The 20,172-nt window shown below is 39.6% G+C and overlaps 1 protein-coding gene across 7 annotated transcripts in view; it reads left to right on the plus strand.

Moving 5' to 3' along the window:
• The window catches only part of LOC107264928 (papilin), a 73,635-nt gene that overhangs the window by 27,011 nt on the left and 26,452 nt on the right, over positions 1–20,172 (plus strand). For all 7 annotated transcript variants that reach the window (XM_015733734.2, XM_015733741.2, XM_015733739.2 and 4 more), the window contains exon 2: positions 17,449–17,509. In XM_015733734.2, coding sequence (XP_015589220.1) covers positions 17,449–17,509 — 61 coding nt within the window. The remainder of the gene's footprint in view (positions 1–17,448; positions 17,510–20,172) is intronic.

Consider the following 20,172-nt stretch of genomic DNA (forward strand, 5'->3'; position numbering starts at 1 on the left):
GGGGGGGGGGAGGGGGGGGGGGGGGGGAGAGACTATGGGAACCATTTTTTTTAAGGGATACACCACGTTAACCAATGCTCCTGTAAGGATTCCAGATTTCTTGACAAGCGTCATCCACTATACGTATATGTATATATATATACACACTACTTTTCCATTATCCTTAATACAAGTATATGTTATTCAATGCGATAAATACGTGTCCTGCGGAAATCATTAGCGAACCTTAAAAGTATAAATGATACAATTAACTTTGATAAATATTAAATTGGTACAACCCTTTGATGAATTCCCACGAGAATAAAAATTATTCGAGTCGCAATAGCAATCTTTGTTTAAGAGTCACTCGACGAGTATCATTATCATGTCGTTTAAGATACCCCTTGTGATATGATTTTGATAGCGGTTGATAACATTCAGACAGTTCTGAGATCCTTCGCGGATTGTTGTGGACTAATTGGAGTCGTTGAAGAAATTTTAAACGTTTCTGAAGTACCCAAATACACTGTTGCAGGCTGCGTAACAGTATAATTGGAGCAGCAAAATAATAATTGGCTAGTTGATTAGTAAGCGGTCTGGCAATTTCATAGGGTAGACTGCACTATATTTCGTAGCGGCCGAGTATAGTAAGGGGATTGTTTAAAATTTCAAACGAGCCCACTGCATGGAACCGGCATCTCATCAGGAATCAGTAGACGAACGCACACGGTGCTACCTATATATATATAATTTACAGACCAAACATGATTGATGCCCATTCTTTGACTACATGCCAAAAATAATTGCGGGTAGTTTGATTAAAATGATTTCATGACTTCTTATTACTTTTGCTTTACAATCTCTAGGAGACTTTTGCCCAGCATCCGTATGAACATAATGTACCGTTATGAGATTATCTACTTATCATTGTAATGCTAAGTGAATATACAGTACTTATATAAACATTGGTTTGTACTACGTAAAACAATTTGTCTTTATTCTGCTCGAGCTGAAGAACCTAATCTGTGGAACCTGTAGATTTTCCATTCTCATAGAATTCAGGTTACCGTTAGGAAAACTGGAAAAGGCATAGCGATTATCAACCCTTGAGACATTCTCTGCCCCCTTTCAAAACCTTGTCCTAGGGGATTCTCGTTATCCCTTGGCACAAAGCTAACGGGTTACGGGCACTTACAACCTCGTCAAGAGGAGATAAGGGCTGTTTGACCGAGATATAACTGAATTATAATATTTCCCACACAGTATATAATGTATAAACGTGACGTACTGGGGCTGTCGAGACTCTTTACACGCATCACCGTATTAAATATTAGTAGTACCAAGTATATTAATATTTTTCAAAATATTTTAGCATTCCAACATTTATCTCAGTATTTAGTTATCCCCTGTAGCAACAGTTAGCATACTATTGGATTTAAGCAAAGTGATTCTGGAAAATCCAAAAATTTTAAGAAAGCTAGACAACAGCGATCCTTAGGAAATAAATTCGAGATTAGAAGAATGAGAGCCACCGTTCGAAACAATCCGACTAATTTCTCGAGCCTTTACAATCGTCCAGAGACCCAAGATAGTCGCCAGGCATCCACCCGGAGAGAGATAATCTGGACCACTCGAGATGCCATCCTCCTTCTCTCACTGCTCTCCTCAAGTGTGCCTGGACGAAACGAGGAGCGCAAACTGTCAGACACTCGAAAAGTGTCGTAACTCAGTACGATCTCCGGTCCATTATTCCTTGGATATCCACACTTTTCCTGCTTGCTCGGCACCTTTCCTATTATACTATACCGCTGCATTGTGCGATACTTTTCTGCACGGTCAATTCGTCGTTTCCTATATAAAAGTCAAGTCTTACTCTTACAGCGTATACAGACGCGTGTTCGCGTTCGATAAGTTTCAATTACTCGGAGCAAGCCAGCAATTTAAATTAGACAGGAATAATTTTTCACGTGGACTAATTTCATTTGGAATGCGGTGTTAATGACTGGGAGGAAAAGGGGGAGCGAAGTAGCCTTGATTCGATTATATATACTATACACCCGTTCATATCCAATTAAACATACCTGGCACGCCTGGTATCCACCAAGTTCTTCGCCAGGTAACAGAAAATCGTAAGCGGTAGATGGTATCTGGTGAAGATGCCGAGTGACGATTATTGTCAAACATTTCAACGCCCATCTTCACAAGGAGTCCTGGAATCTTCCCCGGGATTTAAACGTGTCCATAATACCGTCCCTCCATGTGACCCATACGCGTCAGACCTTTCTCGAGGCCACAGACCGTGAACCGTGAATTAGAAACGAAACTCAACCAGATTATCAGAGGGATGATTAGAGGGCCTCAGGGAAGGAAGGATAATGCGCTGTAGATTCGTATCTAAATGTTTGCAGGCGGATCCTTTGAATCCTTAAAGTTCTACGGGTCGCACTATAGGTACCATACTGTGTTCGTGACTTTGAAACGAAAATATGTGTAAAAATATTTTTTACGCCTAAGGATGAAATTAGTGACCGAGGTCAGTCCACTCCTGGTGGAAACTCAATTTTCCATGCGTTCATATTTCCAGCGCGTAATTGCATTCATCGAGCTTTGCGTAATGTCCCTGGTCAAGAACTATCGTGAATTGAATTTCCTGCCACGGTTTTGCCGTGGCTCTGACTAACCTTCAAATGAAATGGGAAACTGCAACGTGTGTATACGACGTATGTATATGAACAGCGTAAACGAGTTACGTCCGTTGTGTATCTGGCAGGAAGATATAAAAAACGGAAGTGCACGCTACGGAAATAAAAGTAACGTACATTAGCCTTGTGACTTGGGACGCATTAGATGCGAGCATTAAGCTTTGAAAAATTCCTACGCTGCTGAATGTGAATGTAAAATTCTTACGTACGTATCTGCCCCCTCCCCCCTCTCACGCTTTCTTTCTATTTACTGTCTCGCTTCTTCTCACCGTTACTGCAGCACTCAGCGACTATGCATAATTGCAACTGAATCTATAGGAGGGTCGTTAAATAATACAATACTCGTCTCCCTTTTCACCAGCTAATAATAAAGCAGCTGAAAGATTCCTAATCGTCCTGCAATATCGTTTAGTCTCTTGTACTAAGTCAGTAATTGAATTATTTTTTTGTGAAGGTTCAACTTTTACACTGTAATCCAATTCATGCTCGACCGCACAATCCAGAAGCGCTATCACTTTTTGTATTCTAATTCCACGATTCAATTTTCTCATTTCTCACACGGCACGAGCTTTCTTGTCATTTTTTTTTGTCATACTAGAATGCGGCTTCCCAGGACGAGTGTGCTCAAGCCGCGATTATTAAACCTATACAGTGCTCACGTGAACATCTGTTAAAATTCTTACGCCCGTACTTTTATTTATTTTCTTTTATTGTACCATAACTAAGATAATTAAAAAAGCAATGTCGAAAAAATTTAACGTTCCACTTCACGTTTATAACTACATCGCGTGATCGAGTCTTGTCGGCTCTTTGAACTCGACCTCGTCATATAACGTTTTGTCATTAACCTTAAGCCTGTTTTCAATAGGACATTCGTTAGGTAAATCTTCATCTCTTGTTTACTCTTTCCAAATCTTTATACCATTGAAAAGCGCAATTCCACAATGATTTAAAAATTCACTAATTCCAGGCACAAGCTCAAGTTAAAAGTTTGACAATTCGTAACAAGCTTTGGATAAACGTCAGCTTCGCGAAAGCAGCTACAAAAATATTACAGCCAATCGTAGATCAGACCGGTCAGTGTCATTTCCAAGTGACCGAGTTCCCGAAGGGACGAATTAAAAAATGCACTTCCCAATCTCCGAACTATGCAAGTTCATCCGTGGGTCTTCTGGGAGTAAAACATATTTACCTATATTTATGACAGTTATGTCTACAAGCGTTTCTACACTTTCGAGTGTTGTTTCTTAAGGTGCACTATGCACGCCGACGTGAACGTACATAAATACGTTCCCGAGGAGCCCATTCAGACCATAAAGCGACGCTGAGGTTACCTTGGTGTCAACGTTCCTGCCTCGTAGAAGTCTCGAGAAAATATGACCTTATATTTTATTCCTTGATCTACGAACGTACCATGTATGTAACAAAGACTTTTTCATACAAAGCTATGCATGGATGTTATTTCATTCTCCATCGATTTCTACCGCTTCAGTAAAAGGTACAAATTTAATATTATAAAAGACATCCTCGTAGCTTTTTTTGAAATTTAAAACATAATCCCAAAATAGTAAACATAAATCCATTGCGGTACATACAGGGCTTAACGAGAAAGAAATTAAAAATGTTACAGTAACGTCTGTATAATGTAAGGCTTCTATGATTCCGATGACAGATCTACATCAGCTGTAATAAAATCTTGAAGTAAAATAGCGGAAATACCGCAAGAATTATTTCTCAACGTAATTCTAGGTCACACTCAAAGCTTTATTGTTATAACGTCTAGCATGGCCTTGAACGTCACTTTACGATACCAGAGATCGGGAGCAAAGAAAAGCCCGCGAAAAAAAGCTTTATACTCACCAACCTAATAGTAGAAAACGTTAACCCCGCTTCGCAGGATCTTATACGAAAATAATCTTACGGCGGACGGTTTTTTTGCAGTAAACCTATAAATAGCGAAGGTTCTCTAATAACTTTGAAGCTCGAACCGGATGCCCACGTCGCGTAATCCAAACATTTTCATAATGAAACTTACCATTGGCCACTGGGCCACGTGAGCGATGTATGTCCATTATGACCAGTGCCACACGTAACGTATTATGTCTAGAAAATGTAACGTTAATCAGACTCGTACGAAATCTATGAGAGAGAACTTGTTTCTCTTGTATCCACGTGTCAGGCAATTTCGTACTGTTTAGAATTCATCGAGACATCGGGAAGCTGACAAAGGAGCTGTTGTCCCGAATATCATTAATAAAAATTCCATAACGTCGTTCTACGTGATCAGCACGTTCTGACTACTTGCAACATAGACCATATATAACGCGTGGATATTATACACGAGTGTAATGGCAAAAACGCACAAATAAGCAAGGAAGTGATTTTCTACTAATCTCCACGAGTCATTGAGTCCTTTCAATAGGAAGCTCAATGAGAATAAAGAGAATGAAAAAAAAAGATCATTCTACTACAAAGATCCTCAATTAGTCGTTTAGGGTTAGCAGAGCATCACTCTATCAGCATACCATTACAGGATCAAAGTCCAGGCTATCTTACGTGGTCTATCTGGAGCGCCAGGGTCTATTATAGACTTCTGTTTGTTTATCGGGTGTCCTAAAAGTATTCTCAGGACCGGAAGTACGCTGTGGGTCGTCTTCTGTCCGGAAAGAACGAGTCGTACGTCACATGGTGCATCTTGCGAAATATTCTCAAAGCATATTTAACGCAATTTCCCTCGTTTACATCTGTCCTAAAAAATAAGGATGATGATACCTACGATGGAGATATGGTTTTCTTATTTTCACTAAAAAAATTTTCCACCCGTGTTCGCGTGGAAATAATCAGCCTATGGATTCATTATCTTTCCCTAGTTTCCAGCAATAGTGCCTTATCAGTCCTTTCTGATAATGTAGGAGCAGTAATGGTATACATAGTTACTCCAACGGAAACCCTGACGTCTCGGTTAGTTGGCTTACCTAATGCTCTCATTGATATTCGCGACACTGATTGAATCGCCTACTATGCCTAATCTCGCTCATAGTTAATTTCATGCGAACGAGCGCGCCGTGCCTTGATGCTCCAATATGGCGCATGTTGTTAAAATGATTTCTTATTCACTCCTTAAATTATTTCTCATAGCAGAAGTGACAAATAGATACACTGTGTATATATATATATATATATATATAATATATACATACATTTGTAGTCACACTTCCCTATCATTATCTTTAAACTAAAGGAAGCACCAATTAATGTTCATTATCACAGTATATAATACACGCATTGACCGATTATCAAAATTTTAATTCAGAGGCGATGATAATGTGGCGATATGAGTTCGGATGAAAATCCATGTGAAAATTGACAAAAAATAGTATATCATTGTCTTTCAATCGATATCTGCAGGATTGTTGTAAAGAAATTAAGCATCGATATCAACGATATCGATTTATAAGGTTATTAACAGCATAAATTATTTTATTACTAGACGCATCTGCGTCCTCATAATTTTATTTGAGATACGCAAAGGGATCCTTTATCCTCGTTACACCTTGCCCGTGATCCTGTTGTCGGATGTTGGCTCGTTCCTCGCGTAGGTGCTAATTTTCACGGACCAGCAGGTTCGCAGTGCAGGCAATTTCACGGTAGTATTTACACTGGCGATTTCTACGGGCTCTGCATTTAATCCCGGCAAAAGGACTGTGCCGTAAATTCGTTCCCGCTAACACGAGAATCGTCGAGCGAGTCTTGTTTACAGTACTACATACATAAGAAGTAAAAGCATCGGCGACAAGGCGAATACAGCGAAGAATTACTTTGAAATTTTATATGTGTACAACGATAACGAGTACTCGCTATTTCCTTCGTCTCTATAAACTGTTCCTCTCTGTATAAATATCGTGGATGCATCGATAGACACTGGCAATACTTACCAAGGATCAATCACCTTATACCGTAAGTGGACAATACTCAGACCGTGATCAAAGTAATATGAGCGGCGATGACATCAGTCAAGTCATCTGCATACATTAAACGTGTGACATAACACGCCGCGCCGTGCAACATGACAATCGTTCCCTGCCGTAGCAAGAGCAATCAATAATTCATTCAACTCAATCCTGAGTCACGTTCGATTACCGAATGCGTATAAGACCGCGTGTTTATAGTACTGCCCTTAATAACGTCGTTAGCATTCGACCGAAAACGAAATTGTAATATTCTCGTATAAATAATTAATTTCCAACTTTTAATGACAAAAGCCAAATAAATTGGTCTGTTTTTCAACTGTAGAGTATTCTGCTAGGATCTGTGTCCATGCTTGAACAATCTCCAAGTGGAATCCAATAGTCGCCATTTACTTCTCAAGATCACGAATGCAAATCGACTCGATCGTAAAGCTTAGGCGAACTCGAGATCTGCGGTAGGCCAAGTGCTCATGCGTCGAGTTCAATTTCCATATACGATCGTTCCGGTAACACATTGGTAAAAATAACTCGAGGACTTACGCCATCTTGCGAGGCGATGGTATTTTCGATACGTACGACATCCAATTTCAGTTAGAAGTCACGTATGACAAACGAAAATTGGTCGAGAGTGTCTCTACCTGGTGGCCACGACGAAAATGTTTCAAATGCATAACGCATTACTGTTAAGGACTTCGAAATAAATGAGTCTGCACATGGGTGGTCTTCGTGTCTGACGGAACTGGCTCTGGCTACTAAATTCTTATGATCATCATGACAAACCTTACTCCGGGCGATTATGAGCTGGACTTAATTCCGGCTTTCTAACCGCTTTTAACATTCTAGATTTCGGGCCCTACAATTTTCTCGTTTACACGGGTATTATGTATAGTAGTCTGTCTATTGTGCGGCTTCGGATCTTAACAGTGACGTCAGATATAATGTAGACACAATATAATTAAATATAGAAGTAATATATCCATTTCGAATAACATTTTCATGTTTTACCATTTTTCTTGGTAAAATATGTTTACGTAAATAGGATTTTGCATTGTCATATAGGTATATATATATTCTTCGGTACTTCTCTTCGTCAGAATATATCCACCTCTAATAACATACTAAAAATAAACCCAAAGAGTTAACTCTAAAGATAAAGCCAAATTAATTGATTAAACAGTTTCTGTTATTGATCACTCGACAACTAATATCATCAAGAAGCTGGAGCAAGTTTATCGAAAGTTTTCTAACCAGAGAATTTAATTATCCCTATTCCAACTTACCACCAACTCAAACGCTTTATCTCAGCCAATTAACGGCCAAGAATCCTTAGCCTCGTCAAAGTCTTCAAGCGCTATACATTCAACCACAAAAGTACACAACTGACAATGAACTTACGAAAATTTTCCAAAACGTAACGAGGATCCCATCAACTTCATTCATGCATCCTTTGCCCTGACTTGGCGTAGGCAGCGATATGTACTCTTATATCCGTTTAGATAGCCACATCCCGGATGTTGACAAGATAGCACACACTTCCCCCGCACTTCCTTGCAAGCGCGTTTCAGTACAAGTTTTCTTGCTTGAGAAAAAAAAAATTGTAGAAAGAAAAGGACAAAGGAGCCAACCTATATGTAAGGCACTTGTGTACTCTTATCACAGAGCAGGAGACAGTCTCCAGGAATAAGTAGCGCATCCGTGTCTCCAGGGTCCTCCTGGAGGATCTTCAGGAAATTACTTGGTACCAAGTAACGGTGTAACTCTCCCAGAGTCACGGGTCTCGCTTCTTCCGACAGGGAACTTTTAATCCCAGGGTGTAACAATCTTCGATAGGATTGAAACTTTAACGATCCCTACATCTCTGTAAATCAAGCGCCTTGAACTGCGGCGTGTCGTGTCTGAACCTTTAAAGGAACGGTGTCTAGTAGATACGTACCTATACCTATATCTACGTAGCGGTTTAGATATATCGCCGAGGATTAGAAGCAGCTTCCCCGTGAAGTTGGCAATGTTACGCCTAGTTGAATCCATTGCTTACGGCGTCGCTTCTGCTGCTGCACCGGATAGTGCAGTCCAAGTGCAGTGACAATATTACAGGTCACTTGGCAAACATCAGTAAAATGGTCATCAATGTTATTGTTCGTCTAAGCGTGCTCGTCATCGCTTGGATTAATATTGTATACGTATCAATGACTAACCTAACTTATGTCTGTGACTGTACAACTATGCCTACAGTTACCGTCATGTTCCCTTACGTATACACGCAACTACGTCATACACATCTATAGATATATTATGATATATCATACGTCATGATTTACGTAAGCGGATTGGTCCGATTAGACACAGGAGCGGAATGACCTACTGTATGTACATCACTCGTGAAATATTAAGCCTTGAAATTAATCGGATTTGAATTAACATTTTTTAGCAATTTTCAAAAATTTAAGTACCAAATATGAACGCATATATTTCGCACAAATATGTGTATTACGTCTTAAAATCGACCCTCGCATAATAAATGGATATTTAATTTTTTTTGTGAATCAAGCAATGATAAATTTAGCATAATTTATTTTTATGTCGACCGTCCTGCAAAGACTCTTTTGATCAATAATGGGATGATCGATAGTGATGAAAAAGAGATCATCAAGAGAACAGCACCGTCATTGTATCAAAATGTAAATACAGTCTGACACATGCTTGAATCATTGATGATTTTCTAACAGTGTATCTGTATGATGGTCCTTAACTTTCGTTATAATAATAATAATAATAATTAATAGCTACGTGTCACTGTGAATTAATCGTACGTTTAATGACTCGACACGCTAATGAGTAATGACCTTTCAATGAATATCCTCTAGAACCATCGAGAAATTCTCTCATCTCAGAGTTCTGTATATACCATGAAAAATCACATATATATAACATATACTGTACTGTTTATAATCATTACGCGAGTGTCATTATAAGCTCAGGCTGAGGTTCGCCAGTTTATTTCGTTCTAAACGGTTCGCAGCCACTCGAGATATCCGGAGTGTCGGTGACAGCTCACAGGCGCAACTGCAACTTCATATAACTGTTAATGACAGATTAACCGAAGGATATCACAGCAGCCTGGTCCTGACATTTTGAGATACGGTCAGGACCGCTTTAAACTTCTTAGGATCGTCCCATAAGCCCCTCCAATACCAGACGACTTCTCTCTCCTTTTCTAGAGTTTCTATCGATGGATCGAGAGTGCATTCCAGAGCCACTATATGAAGAAGCATATACCAAACAGAACGAAGTTTCGCTCTCTCGTAAAGGTATTCCCGTAAAAGAGTGAGGTCAAGAGTGAGAAGAAAAAAGAGAAAACCAAAAGATCGATTGCAGTTTTATGTGTAGCCGAATGACCGAGAAAAGCAAACTGAGTAACTTGAGAATCGAACTGCTCTTTCTACCTATGTATACCTACGAATGGGTTCTGGTCAATTAGTTCGCTGTACAGTCAAAGGAGCTGCCGACATTTTTTGCCCGGCGAGACGCTCGATAGATTTCTTGTTGCTTTGCTATCCAGCCAAATCTCACAGTGGAATTGATATCATTCTTGTTCGTAGGATTATCTATGTACCAGTTTACGATCTTTCGTTATGATCATACATGTACGTACTCATACGAGCGTCACATTAATCGTGACGTGAAATTTTGCAATGAAATTCAAATTAGTATATGCCACATTAGTCAAGCCAGACTTCATGATGCTGCATGACGAATATTTTCCTGTATTCTTAAGACTTGCCAATGGACCGTAATACACGTGTTAGACGTAGGTACGAAGGGTACTTACAAGATTTTCACAACTGGCTCGACCTCACCACCGAGTTGATAATCCACGTGAGGCAAAGAAAGGCGTGACTCAAGTCCGAGTAATGAATTGCCCGGGAGATGATAGAAGATCCCCAGAGAGAGAGAGAGGAAAGGATGCTGTGGAGAAGTGGATGGGAAGACAAGAGGAAAAAGAATCCCGGTCAGGAGCCTCTGTGCTTAAGTATATACCTATATATTCTTTTCTCTCCTTTCTCTCTCACTCTCTCCTTCTGTCTCCTTTACTCATCCTTTACTATACTCTGGGTCTCGCAGATCTTTTGGCGGAATTTGTCTGCACACACATTGGCTCGGAGGATCAATGAACTTTCTTCTAACAATATTATTCGAGGATCCTGTTCTCCCAGGACGCGCGCGCCACCTAAATACGTTAGGCCTCGACACGAGCTTACAGCACGAGGAGTATTCGCTAAATCGAACGCACTGTATAGTCTATAAGTCAGACCCTACGGACCGTACAAGCTACATGCCCATCTTGGAGAATACCTAAGTGTCCACCGTATATGAATCGTGCTTTCGCCTTACTTATCACTTTTGGAAGATTGCCATCGGCAAAGCTACTTCTAAGTTACTCGTGCTCGGCTACCGGAACTAAACGGTCTCCTTCACGGTTTACAGCTCGTTCCATAACCGACTGACATTTCAACGTAATCCTGACAACCGTTTCCCTTTCTTCTTAAAAGTTTTGTAGAGTCTCCTTGGAGCTTCCTATAAGAACACTGTGAACGAAAGAGTAAAAAGGGTTTAAATCACGCAGTGAAATGCATAACTTCGTCGTGTGGTTATGTCTTTATATAAAATGCACTTTGTCACGGTAAATTGTTACGTTAATACACACACAAACATATATGTATATACGACTCCAGCAAGATAGCGGAGCGTCCTTTTTAATGACGCAGAAACAGGATGATATTGTTTCCTGCGAATTTATCTGAGAGCTAATGCAGCGTTGCTAATAGGCAAAGATTACCTTCGAAATGCACCGTTGTGCAACAGGCACTTCATGAGCCGGTTTATGAACACAAAGTAAACTTTGTCAAAGATGACTTACGACTTGTGCCGTACCAACTGCAAGGTGCACCTTATCGGAGTTCGTACGAACCTAAACCAATAGTTGTGTTATGTTATTTTTATATTCTTCCGGTCGACGTCCAAGTCTCTCGATGCACTCTTACGAATACCCAAGTGCACCGCCCGCACAGTTATTAAACTTCACGGATCCTTTTGTCCGATTTCATTCTTCTTGAATCTCATGCTGACTTTCAATTAACGTGTATCGCAGTGCATTTGGATAGAACTCGATTAATGGGCCTTTTAAGTTCATCCGATAGGACTGTGTAGATCCAGCAGTTCGAAGGGCATTCCTGATATGTACTTGTGACCTACTTTATCAAGAGCAGATAGTACCAACCCATTGATACGATTTTCACTGTTTCGATTCATTAATGGTATACGTATATGTCCGTATGCTTATAGACCGTAAACAATGTGCATCAATTCCATAAGCATATTTACTCAAACTACAAAAATAATGTAATGAACAGGTATACATATATGTATACATGCGATCAGTTCTAACAGCACCTTTATCAACACGCCGCCCTCTCTCAACGGCATTGGCACGTTCCCCACAAAGGGCTGTGGTAGATATTCTATCGGATAACAACCTAATATCATGGTTTACACTTTTTCTGGCCGCATGGGATAGTAATCTTGAAATTTGGCTCAATATCCCGTTAGCCGATCTCGAAATCGCGTAAATTGGATATTTAACGATACACTGTGTATAATGAAGAGATCACACGCGATATTCCACGTTCCTTCATTATTTCGTGAAAGTAATATAGAACAAAGATTTTTTTATCGATCCTAAACGCTATACGATTATCGAAAGATTTTTTGACTAGGGAATTACAAAATCGAGAATCCAGGATCCTCTTTTTGATTTACCATTCGAGTAAGCCTTATAAGGGACTACCTCTTATTTATACTTCACGATTCTCTCAGGAACAATGACGCACTTCGATAAGCATTGAGAAATTAGTGGTTAAATTGTAGTCGGACTTGTGTATATTACAATGACTCTAGGTTAGGTTATAGGGGTGTCCTAGACTATGCCTGACAAGTTAAACGGCGTTCCCGTTATAAATCTAAATCTGTGAAAATCAGTCTCGTAACTATAAATCACAGAGTTCTGACTTTCTCCGCAATAGTTCATCAGACTCGAAATAGTGACGTCATATAGGTAGATTCAATGTTGAACAGTAATACGGAATGAGAAGACGTCACATAAATCTCCATCTTTATAGAAGGATTTATCTAGGATAAACTTAAGGAAGGGCTGTCGCATCATGAATGTTACAAGAGAGTAATGCCATATCCGAGTATTATCTTGCTAGTGAAAATAAGGATACACGCCATGTACTGTTTACTGCAACAATAAAGCCCCTTAACGTAGAAACAATGAAAACAGATCGACAAGTACAATGGTTATGTGTATACAAAGTTTTTTTTTTTTTTTTTTCACTGTCACTCGAAACGGCAATCTCCGTCTGCTATCCTTGTATTTCAGTCTGTAAAAGAAAAAGAACCGAAAAAAAGTCAAATTCTTTACGCGAGCATTCCCGAAAATTACATGGCTCAGCGAAGCGCATATTACCCTCGCTATACGCAATGTACGTTATGTGGATACAACGCTTGAAAATCATACAGTCGTATATCTCTGGTACACGTGAATCATAAAGAGTTCCCGTTGGCAATCAGAATGAAAAAAAAAGATACTTTTATACGTCCTAGTACAAAGAGAACGGTAATAGGTGCATATTCGAGAAAAAGAGCAAAGAAATAAACGAACGCAGAGGGAATGCATATACCTCGATAATGCTTATCTCGAAGAGTGCAGCAAGAGTAACGACCTTTAACGCTAACAAATTTTTATGCTATCAATATCGAAGGGGGATGAAGAAGGAACTTGTATGATGCAGTTCACCCCCTATGTATTATGCAGTTCATTGTAAAGGAGGAATTACGTCTATCTCGTTCCCATACAGGGATACACGAAATGTATCTTGTATACCTACGTATGATCAAGGTGGAGTAACTCAAACGAACCACTTACCCCGAGTACCGTACCGGTAATTATTTAAACGGAGCCATTTATTTTTCAGACGATAGTAATCAAGCCAACACGACCTGGCGCACCTATCCATTGTGCGGACGTGCGTACATCGGAAAGGTGGTGCAACGTAGTCAGGAGTTCAGGGGAAAAGACGTGAACTTGATACTTCTCTTTTACTTCATTCTTACAAATCATACGATACGCATTCAAATTCACGTGCGTTACTCAAACATATAGAAGTACGAGATATAACTGCAGTTATATGGCGATATTTATTAAGTAAGCCACGACTGAATGAGCTATCTGTATTTCTTTACGATTATTATTGTTATGTTATGAGGGAAATAAATTATTTATCAATGTTCAAAATAACGTGATACATAGCATGTTATATAGGGAGAGATAATCAAACTCGAATCGGTAAAGATGTTCGTGGAATTAATAGGTTCTTACGTAGGCATAATGGAAATCGATAATTAATTGATCCACTACAGGGCGCGACCCTCGAAGAGAGCACTAATTGACTCTTGAATATTTATTATTTAGTTCGTTAATGTTCGTTGCAAGGCGGATGGGGCTTTCGTTCAATGAACCCTTTCTCACAAGAAAAATGGCCGAAACGTCATTTTTTTAATCGTATACACTTTATATGCAGAGGACCCTGTATGTGATATATATATACGTATATAGCACTAGAGGAAGTAAATGAATTAATAACTTTTAAATTGAGTTGTACTAAATATAGGTAAATTAAGTTTCGCTTGTTATAAGAAATAATTAACTTTACAAAACTTCCACTCGGCATTGTACCCTTGTGTGTATATACAATATACTCTAGCGGCGGTTCAGGTTCTACATGCGTTACAAAGCCAATAATTCCTTAGGGTTTATGATATTATTAATAACCGATAAACCAATTACAATATTAACGGGTCATTCTAATTTATGACCAGGTACTCTGCCCACTCTGCAGTTTCCTAAGCGTAATCAGATACCGTAGAAGACCCAAGGCTCCTCTCGTACTATGTACACAGCTGATATTGACTATAGTTGTATTCCAAAGTATTTAATATTCCGATATGCATTTGCTAATGCACCCGCTAACGAGCACAGTTTCCTATGTTCAATTTATAGAGGTATATTTTTCATGGATTTTATACATACATATATATTCTACGTATATATGTATATTACCTTGATCGCAATTTTCTTATGTGTAATGTATTTTTTTTTGAAATACGTACCGACCCTATTTCGAATATCGGATTAATTATGGCCGACAACTAATTAAAGAAATTCAATGGGATTCAAGTGCCCAGGTAAATTACCAAGAGATATCTTTCTCCTTGGAGATGACACTGTTTTTTTAGCTACGTAATTACATAATTATCCTTGATTAGTCATGGTACTCATACTGATTGAAGGCGATCCGGGAAATTGCAAGAATAGATTCGGCTCATTATGTCATTAGTAACGACCCAGTCATTAGCTTTGGACACTCTCATTTATTTCTATGGTATATGAGTAAGACGTATCTCCTTTGTGCAGTCGCCATTTTCTTGGATTTACCTCACAGCAATTTCCGCCGTTGAACCTATTTCTGATCTTATTGATGGACTTATTACGTATAGTTTTTCTCCAAGAAACCAAGTTACGTAAGCAATGCTCAAATTCCATTTTGAAAGATTGAACTATAAGTGTATTCGACGCTTCGTCTGTTTTAGCTGTATGAAAAGTATAGAATCTTGTGTAAATTTTTCAAAAGAATTCAAAAATATTTATGGCAACCTATCCGTCTATTTTAACTACAGACTGCAAATTCCAAGGAGGAAATGCAGGATGGGTCTGTAGCTCCTATCTCGCAGAGCTCTAACACTATGCAGCCTCCGTTTTATCAACATATCATCGAGCATCTGGCGTGTACATGCCGTGTATATTTTTTGCAAAAAAGTCCACAGCAGCAGAAGCAGTAGCATAGAAAGGCACCAGCACGGACACGCGGGCGCAATGTGGGAGAGCCTGAACCATAGGATGCACGTTTCTTGGTGTAATTAGATACGATCTTCAGGCTTATTTCTAAGCGGACTTAGTTTGGCTAATCCGAAGTTTAAAGTCTCGCTTGTTGTAACGATCGTAGAGGGTCGTTCCCTTGTTAGAGTCGCTGTGACCAGCTATACCGCGTTATAGATATATCGTGCAAGTCCGACCATTCGAGGATTTACATATTCATGACATTGTTGGGTCCACGTTACCAGCATAGTTAAATCTGTTTCGACAGTCGGCAGATTTTGAAAGACCAAGTACACCCATTCGAACTGGAACACTAGTTCTATTGTACGTACCCAGTCCCAGGATCAGGATACACATGCGACACAGAGCGGCAAGATGAAACCCAAACCCAAAACTGCATTCCAATTAGCACCTAAACCCTTCTAACCATAGTCCCATGCTTATGCAGCTAGTTTTATTGTCTTCTTCCTGTAACTAAAATGCAGCAAGATAATTGGATATAGTCCCAAAAACCGCGGCCCACGCTTTTTCCTATCTGATGATCTTGCCCTAGATAGGACCAGTTCTAAGAAGCCCAAATATGCATATGGTATTCGTTCACATAAGAAAACCCGTATAGTCGACATCAAAAGATCTCAGTGCGAGATGAAGCAGCTTTATTGATTTCAATGAGTGCTCGATAAAATTCTTAATTAATAAACGTCCGTATAGCATCGTTAAAAAACCAACCCAAGTCGAGTCCTTATACGCGTACAACGTATATTTTACGAAGACATACCCAGTTTTCTCTTAGATCAGTATTGTCTAGAGAACGTTGCTTAGTGGGTCTGACCGATCAGTAGTAAATCCTCTAGAGCTTCGGGCATCGTTCCAAACCTGAATGACGCCTACGCGCGTCTACGCAACTAGCGTCCCGATGCACTCGGGCAACATTCATTCATTCATTCACGAGTATATCTCAGAGCTGTCCGTGGCCTAGACCTATGGATGGCACTTATGTAAAGAGGCCTACACCCAGAGAGATAAACCAATACGATTTAGAGCCGTCCATGTAAATGAGGAATATTAGTCAAATAATTAATTAGCATAAATGCAAGCATCACGACGATAATTAATCAAAGTACAAAGCTGGATCCATTCAAGTCGCAGGAATTTGAAGAATATCAATTAAATACCAACATACTCAGTATAAACAATACTATTTACCTTCAAAGCTTCTACTCCAACGAACGTGACTGGGTAACCCATTAATTTACCTGAAGCAATGTGGACAGACGACTTGCAAGATTCACTTTCTTCAGGCAGAAATAACCCGCGTACTATACACGTAACACGTAACTGTCTACCCACGCTGAAGTAACGACCCGTGGGACCGCTTCCGAGTTGAACTTGTCTTACCATAATAAGGTGCACTGATATAGGTACCAACCCACTAAAGCCTGGGTCAATGTTGTCCTCGTGAGGGTTGGGTCACAACAGACGGTTTCCCACAGTAGGAGAAACGCTTGAGTTGGGTAGTTAGATAAATATTCTAGAGATGACGACCGTCCTGTGGTTTCTAACTAATTAATCGTGTCTATCGTTCTGGTGTACATACGTCCATAGGTATATGTATATGCTACGTGCACTAACGCACATGACACGAAGATACGTTACTGATAGTCAAAGTGAAAATAACGTGAAGAATGCAATCGGGAATGCAGTTCTGCAATATTGATTAATCGGGTGCAGAAAGGATTAACTTGTAATCGATTCACAGTAATAATTCGACACTATTTTAACGAATTGCACCTCTTTGTTCCAGGTCGCTGGTGTTTCTCATATTTATTGCATCGACGCACGTGACAGACACCCTAGCGAAATACGTGAGTATACAGATACGGCTTTGTCCAGTCCAGCGCGTCTATACGAGACACAAAAGATCGCGAAAGTTCGCATGGCGATGCGTCCTTGACGGGAGGTGCTGAAAGGGCGCCGACGGAACGAGCCCTGGCAGCATTCCTCTAGCTTTTATTGGTATCTCCCTTCGACAACGATGGTTCAGGTTTCGATGGTTCGCCATGTCGGCCAAACTATCCGTGGTCCAATTTGCCCTTCCTGATCCACGAAGATGCTGCAAAATTTCCCTTTTTTTTTCTAGATGCAAAAAAGAATATATTTACACTGCTGAACTTCGTCCTTGATCTATGGCTTTTTACATAATCAATTTTCAAAACTTCTCCTATATCTATTTATAAGAACATTTTCGACACAATGCAAATCCATTAATGAACCATCGACCCCTACTGAAACAGCAAGAAGTTCACGACCCATTAATCGACAAGACCTACCTATACCTAGAGTATCCGTGATGACCTCGCTTACCTTCAACCCATCTTAATGCGATGGACTTTGAAAAAATATATGAAAAAAATCATAGAAAAAGATGTCTGCGCAACGTCAGGATCCTTCGGTGAGTTCGACGAGACTCGAATAGCCGCTATAATATACGAGTGAAAAATAAGGGCTGCGAGAGCCTGGGATAAGAGACAGGCGCATGATAGAGACTCTAGTTCTACGGTAACCGCAGCAATATTACTGTGTGCTCTTAGGTGTATGCAAGAAATAACGCCGTATCGTGTTACTCGTGTTCTTAGGGTGGCTACCTCAGGCAAAGACCTTGAACTTTTCCTACTTTATAAGCGCGCCAAGTGCACGTACGTGCAAGTACATTATGAACACCATAGATCCAGGACGAAGTGCAGTAACGAGATTATTAGCGAAGGTAAAAGTTTAACTGAAAGTATACATATATGTATAAGGCATATATAAGGTATAAGCCCTATAGCGTTTTTATTCCCGTCAACGAGCATCTCGTTAGACAGCTCACCTAATCTGAGTTAAGTGCTCGTATTAAAAGACTCCGTCCCTAAGAAGCTCAATGCGTTTTTGCATCCTTGGGTCGGCACCAATAAGAATTCAAGAAAGAACAAACCATTCTCATAAACATGAAGTTTTGAACGGAAATTATACGCGCGGATTCATTGAACGATAAATTATACGCTTCTGGTAATTTCCTCTGGCACGGAGAAAGCGTTACCTCAGTATTCCTATGGCGTTTAGGCGTGCTACTAGGTGAAAACCATCCACGCTTAACTTGGCGTAAACGAGGTACCTTTATGTATGAGTTATTAACGTGGTTATTGAAAGTTTACTTGACTCACGGGGTCACAAGGGCGTAGTTCTATACTATACATATATGTATACTATTAGCCCATAGACATTCATCGTTCTAGATGCACCAAGTAAAGTTGACGGCGCAAATAAAATTTACTAGGTGTAAAATGTATAGGTATCTTACGAAATCAAAATTAGTCACTGGTGGTTCCTGACGAACTCCATTGTCGTTATCGTAGGGTCAGACGAGCGCAATGTGGCAATTATAAAGAAGGCGTGTTGTTCTTCAGCGTTCATGGTTCATCGGCTGACCCCTCTTTTACACTCGCATTGAAATGGCACTTCTACGAACCCTTTAATTAACTGTTTGCCACGCAATCTTATGGGCATTCTCCAATTGTCAAATTGTATTCACACTCGTACCATTGTACTCGAGCACCAGGGAGAACGTCGACGACCATTTCTTTAGCTTGGTCAACCGTTATTCCGGTATAGATACCGAAACTATGTTGTGCAATAGTGATTCATTAATTATTATAAATATTTTAAGTATGTTTATATATGGATATATAGGTCATTATGAGATTCATATATATTTCATACACTCGATACTCGCTAGGTCATTGGATACTTACATATGACCAAAATAGAATGGATGATCATCAGGAAGAATTTTAATTGAAAGTCATCGATCCTTCTATAGGTTCTTTTCACTTTCGTTGAGATTATGTCAATCTTGCCGAAGAGAGCTGGTTTTCATGAGTCACCAGAGAACCAACACAGCACACCGACTTGTGGTCACCATGCGGATCGTTACCCGAAGCGCTGGATTACGTTGCACTGTCAACAGTCTTACGTTTTGTTACGCTCTGATACGTAATAGCAAAGTCAATGTCAAAATTAACTGACGTACGAATTAATATGGAAAACTAATATTGCAATTAATCTTGACGCTTGATGCATGCTAAAAAGTATATTGAAAATTTACGAAATAGAATATTCGATAAACAATAAAAATATAAAGCATAGGCCATCTTGATGATAGTTTATGAGAGCTGATATTAATATTATTAAATACTATTATTATTATTCGTGTAATACTACTTAACTTTGACAAACTGCATTTCTCGAAGACTCAAATCCTAATTTTCCAAGATTCAAACTATACTTGATTGACATCTGAGCCCTACGTCACGTGTCTTTCGGTAGTATCGGTAGTTCAGTAGTTCAGTAGCATCCATATAGAAAGACTAGATTATATACATATCGACTCAATTCAATATGCGACATCTATGAGACAAAAATTTGAACTTAGTAGCAACGATTCTATAAATAAAATCCTATTTCTTCTAGGCGCAGTGATAGGTATCAT

The sequence above is a fragment of the Cephus cinctus genome, unplaced genomic scaffold (assembly GCF_000341935.2).
Source record: "Cephus cinctus unplaced genomic scaffold, Ccin1 Ccin1_scaffold0204, whole genome shotgun sequence".
NCBI lineage: Eukaryota > Metazoa > Arthropoda > Insecta > Hymenoptera > Cephidae > Cephus > Cephus cinctus.